The sequence below is a fragment of the Schistocerca nitens genome, chromosome 4, assembly GCF_023898315.1.
Source record: "Schistocerca nitens isolate TAMUIC-IGC-003100 chromosome 4, iqSchNite1.1, whole genome shotgun sequence".
Lineage (NCBI taxonomy): Eukaryota > Metazoa > Arthropoda > Insecta > Orthoptera > Acrididae > Schistocerca > Schistocerca nitens.
In genome coordinates this window covers 641,304,386-641,314,666 of record NC_064617.1, presented here as the reverse complement: position 1 = coordinate 641,314,666, position 10,281 = coordinate 641,304,386, and the positions used below count along the sequence as shown (strand labels likewise).

General features: G+C 37.8%; 1 protein-coding gene across 1 annotated transcript; it reads right to left on the bottom strand.

The window, feature by feature from the left end:
* Nucleotides 1-7,146: 7,146 nt before the first annotated feature.
* LOC126252023 (52 kDa repressor of the inhibitor of the protein kinase) lies at nt 7,147-9,897 on the bottom strand. Its single transcript, XM_049952808.1, has 2 exons — nt 9,762-9,897; nt 7,147-9,676 (listed from the first exon to the last, which is right to left on the bottom strand). Exons 1-2 carry the CDS (start codon nt 9,863-9,865, stop codon nt 9,286-9,288), a joined length of 495 nt encoding a protein of 164 aa, XP_049808765.1. The 5' UTR covers nt 9,866-9,897; the 3' UTR covers nt 7,147-9,285.
* Between the last annotated feature and the right edge of the window lie 384 nt (nt 9,898-10,281).

Below are 10,281 nucleotides of genomic sequence, written 5' to 3'. Positions count from 1 at the left end.
TGTCTTGTTTCCTAATCTAGTTCCCTCAACATCTCCTAAATTCTATTATTCATATTTTGCTTTTTTGATGTTCTTATATCTTCCTTTCAACACGCTGTCCATTCTGTTCAACTACACTTCCAAGTCCTTTGCTGTGTCTGACAGAACTACAATGTCATTCACAAACCTCCAAGATTTTGGTGCTTCTCCCTGAACTTTAATGCTTACTCCAAATTTTTCTTTGGTCTCCTTTATTGCTTGCTCAATGTAAAGATTGAATAACATCAGGGATGGGCTACAACACTGTCTCTCTCCTTTCTCAACCACTGCTTCCCTGTCATGTGCTTCAACTCTTATAATTGCCACCTGCAGAAGTTGTAAATAGCCTTCTACTCCCTGATTTTATCCCTGCTACCTCCAGAATTACAAAGAGTTTCTTGTAGTCAACATCGTCAAAAGTTTTCTCTAAGTCTACAGATGCTATAACCGTAGGTTTGCCTCTCCTTAACCTATCTTCTAAGAGAGGGTTAGTATTGCCTCAATCATTCCTACATCAATCCGGTATCCAAACTGACCTTCCCTGATGTCAACTTCTACCAGTTTTTCCAGTCTTCTGTAAAGAATCATGTTGGTATTTTGCTACCATAATTTATTAAACTGATAGTTAGGTAACATTCATAACTGTCAGCATCAGAATTATAACATTCTTCTTGAAGTCTGAGGGTATTTCATTTGTCTCGTACATCTTGCACAGCAGATGGAAGAGTTTGTCATGGCTGGCTCTCCCAAGGCTACCAGCATTTCTGATGGAATGTCATCTATTCCAGGGGCCTTGTTTCGAATTAAGATCTTTCAGTGTTCTGTCAAATTCTTCTTGCAGTATCATATCTCCCCCTCTCATTTTCACCTACATCCTCTGCCCTTTATATAATATTGCCTTGAATTTCATTCCCCTTTCCCTTCTTTGCTTAGTATTGGTTTTCGATCTGAGCTCTTGATATCCACACAGCTGCTTCTCTTGTCTCCAAAGGCTTCTTTAATTTTCCTGTAGGTGGCATCTGTCTTTCCCCTAGTAAAATATACTTCTAAAGACTTAGTTAAATTTACCCTCCAGCCATTCCTGCTTAGCAATTTTGCTCTTCCTGTCAATCATATTTTTTAGATGTCTGTATTCCCTTTCACCCACTTCGTTTGCTGCAGTCTTTATATTTTCTCCATACATTAATTAAAGTCAATCTCTCTTGTGCTATCCAAGGACCTCTACTAGACCTTGTCCTTTTACTTATTTATGCTCTACTGCCTTCACTATTCCATCTCTCAAAGCTAGCCATTCGTATTCTATTGTATTTCTTTCCCCCATTCTAGTCAATCACTGCTAAATGCTCCCTCTGAAACTCTCGACCACCTCTCATTCTTTCAACTTGTCCAGGTCCCACCTACTTCATAGTGAACCTTTTTGCAATTTCTTCAGTTTTAATCTACAGTTCATAATAAATAATTTGTTGTCAGAGTCCACATCTGACACTGGAAATATCTTACAATTTAAAATCTGATTCTGAAATCTCTGTCTTACCATCATATAATTAATCTCAAACTTCCAGTATCTCCAAGTCTCTTCCACATATACAACCTCCCTTCATGATTCTTAAACCAAGTGTTAGCGATGATTAAATTAAGCTCTGTGCAAAATTCTACAGGTGGCTTCCTATTCCATTCATTTCCCCCCTGCCCATATTCATTGACTATTTCCCCACCTCTTTCTTTTCCTACTATTGAATTCCAGTCGCCCACCACATTTAAATTTTCATCTCTCTCAACTATCTGAGTAATTTTTTTTATCTCATCATACATTTCTTCATTCTGTTGTCCATCCAGGATATAAACTTGTACTGCTGTGGCAGGTGTGGCTTCGTGTTTGTCTTGGCTACGATAATGCATTCACTGTGTTGTTCACAGTAGCTTACCCACATTCCTATTTCCTTATCCATTATCAAAACTGACTACTACATTACCCCTATTTGATTTTGCATTTATATCCCTGTTTTCACATGACCAGAAGTTCTTTCCTGCTGCCACCAAACTTCACTAATGCCCACTATATCTAACTTCAATCTACCCATTTCCCTTTTTAAATTTTCTATCCTATCTGCCCAATTAAGGGCTCTAACATTCATGCTCCGATCCATAGAATGCCACTTTCGTTTCTCCTGATGACAACACCCTCCTGAGTACTCCCTGCCCGAACATCCAATTGCTGGACTATTTTACCTCTGGAATATTTTACCCAAAAGTATGCCATCATCATTTAATCATTCATTAGAGCTGCATACCCTCAGGAAAAATTTCGGCCACAGTTTTCCCTTGCTTTCAGCTGTTCACAGCACCAGGATGGCAAGGCCCATTTGGTTGAGGTTACAAAGCCAGATTAGTCAGTCATCAGACTGTTGCCCCTGCAACTACTGACAGGTTGCTGCCCTTCTTCAGGAACATGTTTCTCTGGTCCCTCAATAGAAAGCCCTTTGTTATGGTTGCACTCATGGTACAGCTATCTGCATCACCAAGGCATGCAAGCCACACCACCAATGGCAAGGTCCATGGTTCATGGAGTGGTGAGGGGGGGGGGGGGGGGGTTCCTGATGAATAAAACACTTTGTACTGAAATGACAAAAGCCATGGGATAACCCCTAATATTGTGTTGGGCCTCCTTTCGCCTGGCACAGTGCAAATGCTTGACATAGCAGGGACTCAAGTTGTTAGAAGTCCCATGCAGAAATATTGAGCCATGCCACCTCTACAGCCTTCAATAATTGCGAAAGAATTGCCGGTGCTGATTTTATGCGTGAACTGGCCTATTCATTATGTTCCATAAATGTTCAATGGGATTCATACTGGGCAATCTCGATGGCCAAATAATTTGCTTGAATTATCCAGAATGTTCTTCAAACCAGTTGCGAACAATATTTAGATCAGCACGAAGGGAGACGCTTCTATGGGCGTAACACACTGAACTGTCCTCCTTGATTATTTTATGTGTATGGAGGCACCTTTTAAAAATATTATCCAGCTGGACTCCTATGAATTTTACACAGTGTTTCACAGCGTATGACTATTAACATACACTTCCCATGCTAAAAAGTTCTTATTGCTCATTTGATATTGAACAGCAGAAGTCAATGAGAGATTGAGAATTAAACTATTCACTGTGAATAACATGTAGACTTGTTGAGCTTTCATTTGAACTCTGTCTGCTATGGTTGAGTTTGGACCCCTGAGTAGTAAGCCCATGTTAGCAGCAAACAGTGCAGTTTTTGAACTGACCTTCCAAGAAATCAGACGTCATTTATATAGGTTAGAAACAACAGAGGGCACAGTCCCAAGCCTTGTAGCACTCTACAAGTTATGTTGCCCAATTCAAAGATTATTTTTGTACCTGAGATAAGTTTCTGTTAACAAGACCATCTGCAGTTGCAATATTTATGTCAAAAGCTAGTCAAATTAAGTACAATGCTCTGGAAAAAAAAAGTACAGCTCTGTACTATTTTGCAGAAAGAACTGAATATGCAAGACATTTTTTGATTCAAAATTCTTCTGAAAAAAAAAAATCATTCATCTTCATAAAACGCTGAAACACACACACACACACACACACACACACACACACACACACACACACATAAAAAAAAAACCATACTTTCTCGATATGTGAAAGGCTAAATAGTTGAAAAATACTGACAAGAAACTGTTGAGGAGGGGGGGCGGGGGGGGGGGGGGGGGCAGATTTATCTCAAGCACCACCACACAATTATCTAGCTACTTTTACAATGTACACAAAATTTTGTTTCATTTCTGTTCTGCATAAAGAGGTGGCACCAAGTAAAGTACCAACAAGTCATTTTCTGTCCTCTGCATAAAGTGAATCACCTACATTATTTTCAGCATCTTGTGGTTTGACAAGTGTTGTGTAACTAATTTCCTTTGTACAACATAACTGAACTATGTCCCTATGTTGACCTTCTACATTTCTGTAGCTTCCAAATGGCATGCTCACTCAGGGAACAAACTGCTTACTATTTGCATACTTTCAATCTCCAGAGCCATATTCTGCTTTCTCAAGTGAACGCCTTCTTGTACATGTTTGCATAGACTGGTCTTTGACAAGCAACTAGAACAGCTATGGCATTACTTTGGGTAGTTCCATTTACTCTGTGAATGCCAAGCCACAAAATTTCAGAGTTGTTTTGCAACCAGTAGCATATGATCGCCTATCTGATGGTAAAACAGACTAACAAGCATAATATGTACAAGCTACTGTTTATGGACTTTTGTTGTATAGTAAGCTAACTTTCTGAAACTGGTCATTATTCTAACACTAATGCCAACAGACTTTCCAGCTGGCATTAAAAATAATCCCTTAAATTACAAGGAATTTCATTAACCTACTACAAAATTTGAACAGTACCCTTATCTGTAATTATTATTATTATTTTTTTTTTTGTGTACACAAAAAACTTAAAGCTTTCTCACACATTTGTGAGGTGAAGGATATAGTAATTTCTACACCAAACTTAATGATAGTATGTGCTTTTTCCTATGGGAGAAAATTTGTGAGTATCTCAAGATCAAGTTCTAGATTAGATCTGTATTTCTTTTTCAATTACAACTACATAATGAGATAAATTGTGCATGCATAAATTGCCAACAGTTTAAAGTTTGTTTCCACAACTCAGACGTATTACATCACAAGAACAATAAGAAAAACCCTACACTGCATGCTATAAGAGCCATCACTGAGGTATGTGGTTACTTTCAAAATAATAATATGACCATACTAAATATCAAGCTTATGGCATATGGTAGAAGTTCACTGTCCCTTCTAAAGCAATATTTGTATCACAGGATTTTTAGCCATTGTAAAACTGTGTCAGCAGTTTCACACTTGTGGCACAATATGTGACATATGGTTAGAAAGGTTACCATTTCAGCTGACAAAATAACTATGTTACATGAACTTTTCAGTGCAGCCACATGGGATCAACCAAGTACAGTGGCAAAGTGCTGACAATCTACAATTGCATGCACTCTCGCACCTGTATACACCACGGTACACATCTGAATCTGCTGCCAAGCGATACTTCCCATTCAGTAGAAAATAATAAAGCTCGCACTTAGAGCCAACATACCGACTTATTCTTGCACCAACATGTGATGACTGTTAGATCTTAAGTCTCCTATCTAAATGTGCAACCAATAACAAATTATTATAATCTGACACTATAAACAAACAAAAGATAGGCAATTACTCATATGCAGATAACCGATTCGTGATTCATAGGTATACATAATAAAGTACCTGATGTCACAAACTTTAATGCCATTGGCATTTTTATAGCATGTACTTCCTAGATGAGATAATACCTGCACACCTCCACAGAAACTGTTCGTTTTGTGTGGCAAAAGCAGGAACTGTGCATCAAGTACTATAAAATTCCCTTACATTAAATCTCAGAACATGTGAATGAGAATGTAATCCATAAAAGACAGTCGTCCACACACTTCAGAAGTTTCAGGATGTTCTACAGAATATGCCATTACACCCTTACGTCACGGGTCAAAGTAGACGGGTGGAATCGGACGCTTCCATTGACCCTTTGTTTTTGTGGGGATATAAATTTGCATTTCGTTGTTTACATGTTCACGTTTCCCTCGCCGCAGAAGCTAATTTTCACCGGACATCCACCTCATATTCACAGATTTAATGAATTCCACAGGACAACATTAGGAAATATTAAATGCCATAGAGAACCAGGCCTTATTGGGATCAGAAGAGGCACGCCACAAAGTTTCCCCACTTGCCGAACAAACAAGAATTAAGAATTCTAGAAGTGCCAGCCCAGTCGGGCCGAACATTTTCATTGATTAATGCCTAATGGACTCTATTCTCATTGGTTGACAGAACTGTCGAGATTTTCCTTTGAAAGAACTATTGGGATTTATCTTTGGATGGTATTACACGTTAGTCGTTACCACGTGGAGCGCTAGCATCGATGCAGCATTCTTTCATCTCTAGTGTTTTCATAAACATTCTTGTTAAATACAACTGGTGTGTACCGACAACTACAAAATTAATAAAGATGTATAAAGCTCATGAGGCGCTGTACAACGTGAGGCACCTTCAATACAAAAATAGATTAAGAAGATTGGAGACAAGACCTAACCTAAGGAATTGGAGTGTTACAGTGAGCCTGTCTTCTGCAGCTATAGGAGTTCTTGAGTGAGTATCGTGCTTTGTGATATGAGGATACACTTCACTGAGCACCTACAGAAATGTATGCTCATCCATTCTTAAGTAATTGATGTACGACTTGACGTCATCCACTATAAGCTCACGTAACAAGTTTTGTGGTATGCTTTTATCGTGTCTTTGTAAAACCCATGGCTTCACCCAGGTATGTTTCCTTTTTTCCCATCACTTCTCTTCCACATGTGCACACAGTGCCATTGTGGTAGATACAACTGCTGTGGTTAATAACAAGTTGTTGTTGTCAGCCATCTTAAACTTTGACGAAAAATATGATGACAGTGTAATACCAGTCTAATATATACAGTCGTGATACTCATTGCTGTGAAATTTGTTACCATTTGACAGTTCAGGTGACACTAGCGCCCCTAGCGGCCAGAAAGCTCGCCTTCCTCTGACGGCAGATGCGACGTAAAAATAATGTTTGTTTTTAATTCGTTTTGTACGTAATTTACAAAATAGTTAGTATATTTTTGCGTCACAAGGGTTAGGAGAACAGCGAGAGACATAAATGATCGTGAAATATAAGTAAACAGAGCACGAACTATTGAATAAAGTGACATAAGCTGCAACATATTCTTGAAGAAATACTTAAGAAGTAGCATACAATCGCACTTATTCCACTGTAAGTAAGACAATACACACTGTATATCCCACATATGAAGTATATAGATGCTCTTCATTGTGTAAAAATGAAGTGACACATCACTTTTCATTACGTTCTGCTTTGCAGGATGCCTGCTTCCGGAAATACAGTTTCCATCTTATTCTTTGTGCTATCAGGTTATCTCAATAAAAAGACTGTTTTAAAATTTTATTATATCCCATTGATACATTTAACGAAAATAATGAATGGGTCAGTCCTAACATTTTAGCAACCCAAATGAGCCAGCTTCATCACTTTTTTATTTCTTCTCTTGCTCCTACAGACTAAGTCTTGATTCCTGAATTTAATAATGTAAAAGACCCTCACTTTCACAAAAAGTCTTATTAACAGCAACTTGGTTTCAGCACAGCACCCAGGTGGAAAATTGGGCATGTCCATCAACATGTCCACAAAGAAAGCACCACAATTACTTATGTGAGCATATTCATCAAAAGTAGAAGTCATCTTAGTCTCACAATGAGTTAAAAATTCTTTGACATCTTCTGTACAAATAAATAGGCTTCCAAAGTTGCCTTCATAACTTTTAAAATGACAATAAATTTTGTCATTTGCATCAAAGTCTTGGCTGCCATCTACAAATACTGTCCTACATTTATAACAGTCATGAATTGTAAGCAGTTTCTTTAAAACATAACCAAACACGTGTCTCATGCTGTTTGCCTCTCCGAGGTCTGTTTGGACTTCCACATTTGGTAGTCTGATCACTGAACTCGTGTCACTGATGTCCAGCAGTGGTGAAACAAATAATTTGGACATTGCTTTCATATCCACTATTGTCTGACCCCAGTTGATCCCCTCACAATTGGAGGTAGCTACACTGTGTGTGTTCATTAATTTGCTTAAAGCACAATTATTAAATGCAGCACAAAACTGTCATGGTGATGGGTTGCTACAAAAACCACCTTTATGCCTTATAAGTGAGAAAACGTTTTCTAGTGGATCTTGATTATTTTTGCGTGTTAATAAATATAACTTGGTTCCATCCAAAACATCATCAACAAACATGTTCAAATCGCTTATGTTACCCAGAAGTCCTTTAACACACTTAATCGTAGATGAAAAATCTTTCCCAACAACATCTACAAATTTCCATGACTGTATCAATGGCTTCAGTGCCTTTAATATTTCCAAATGTCTTGAGGCACTTGTAATGCAGTTCCTTAAGGATGCAGGCCTTTGACACTATATGCATTAAATATGTCAAAAATATCGTTTACTTTTTGCAAAAATCAGCAGTAGCAGATGACGATATTGTGTCAAGTAACAAGTGTCTCAATGCCTGCTCCTACTGTATGACTCAACACACGAACTGCAGTGCTTACCTTCATTTTTGAAAATGCTGGCAGTTGGACAGCTCTTTTAGTGAGCTTGGGGGCCAACTTGTACTTCCTTTCACAATCACTTGAGTACAACTGACAAATGTCCTTCCATGAAGCAGTGCCAATCCATCCTTCATCTGTTGTGTGGATAATGTTATACCTGAAAAAATTATTATGTATGCTTTTTATCAAGTGTGGAGTGTCATAAAAAATGTAGATCTTACTCCCTTCATGTAATAAGTATGGATTAACTGGTGTGATACCCAGTCTGTGCCTCCACTCCACAAAATTCGTGCCTTGGTCAGTCACACATGTTTTTACAACCAACCCAATCTCTGCGAGTTTTTTGACAACTTCAAAAATGTGTGTGTCAGATGGGTAGCTCCTATTGGTCCTTTGGAGAAATAATATACTAATGGCTGTTTAAAATTTGAGAAGATGCTGTTAATCATTATAACTAATGCATTATTGGCAACTACAGGTGTATGTATGAAACCCATGTCTTCAAATCCAATAACATGATCCCTAGAGCTGCCATATATCAAATTTCCATTAGTGACCTGTCATCCATAGACAAATTAACGACTATATCAGTTTCTGGTAACTGCTGCACTTTCTGCTTTAAAAGATGAAATATGTTATTATGTATCCCACAGTTTAATTGTATATCTTCCACATACCTTTGTAAGGTACATACTGATGGAAGGCTAAAACAGTGTGATAAAAAAACTGTATGCCTGAGTACTATAATACAACAAATTAAGTGCAAATAATTTAGTTTCATCTTTCCATCTCGCACCAGGTTTTCCATTCAATGGTATACCGATTTGGCTTATCAATAAATCGAGGGCATCTTTTTTCAAGTACTTGGAACCAACTCTTTTTAAAATGAGCTTGTCCTTTTGTACTTGTGTCCTGTGGCGTTGTGGTTTCAGTTTATTCTTACAATGGGCACTTTCCTTGTCACATTGTAATTTTGTACGAAGTCTAATGATTTGCACGTTTTTACATTTCACACGTTTTTACAACATGCGAATAATTTCACGTAATCTAAAAAATTCATCTTCAAATGATGTCTGTGTTGCAGATTCCGTTGTTAGTGATTTTATATATGTCTCTCGTGCACGAACACTTGTGGTAGCCGTTTCTTCTGTGTCAGGAGACAGTTTTATTGTTTTTGCAGTAACACTTTCACGTTTGTATGGCAATTTTCTCTTCATCGTCACTAGTTGTGGCTTATTCAGCATGTCAAATAACGTAGGAACTACATTCCATACCAATCTCTTCTTTTCCGCGCTCATGAACTGGTTTGACTCGAAGTGTATAGCACAAAACTTCACGTTATTGTGCAAATAAAGGACATCTTTTTCCACCAGGTCCTGTCTTCTACTATTTATTAACCATGTCTTGCTCCTAAAAAAGAAAAACAAATTCATTAATTTATTACAGTTTAGAAGAAAATCGTAAATAAAGAGCGCTCTAACGTGATGTTTCATACCTCTCAGGGTCCTTAGGGAACTTGAAGATTGACAAATGTGGTGTCTTCTTCCTATTACTACTGCAATTGATTGCGCTACATACACTGCCTTTCGAAAAAACCATGTTAAAAATGAATATAAAGAATACTGTTTAGATTTACTGAATACCATATTGAGCAGCGTAGCTTCTCCACCGCTTGGGGCACTGTTGTCGCGGTGTATAACAAAAATCTGTGAGTGTTGCGACTGTATATATTAGACTGTGGTAATACCCTATTTTAGCGCCACGTAAAAGATCTTTGTTAAATATATTTTATGAATATTTGATCACATCTTCGATAAAATTTTTGAGAAATAAATTTGATAGTGTAATACAGGCCTTGGAATGGAAAGTATCTTGACATCACTTCCGAGTGGTTCTCGACCACAGTGTTGTGTATGTTACAACAGCAAGGAAGAAATTGTAAACCACACAAGGAACCTCATCCAAACGGCCAGAAGACCCTACTCGAATTTCAGAATAATAAGAACTAGCATTGT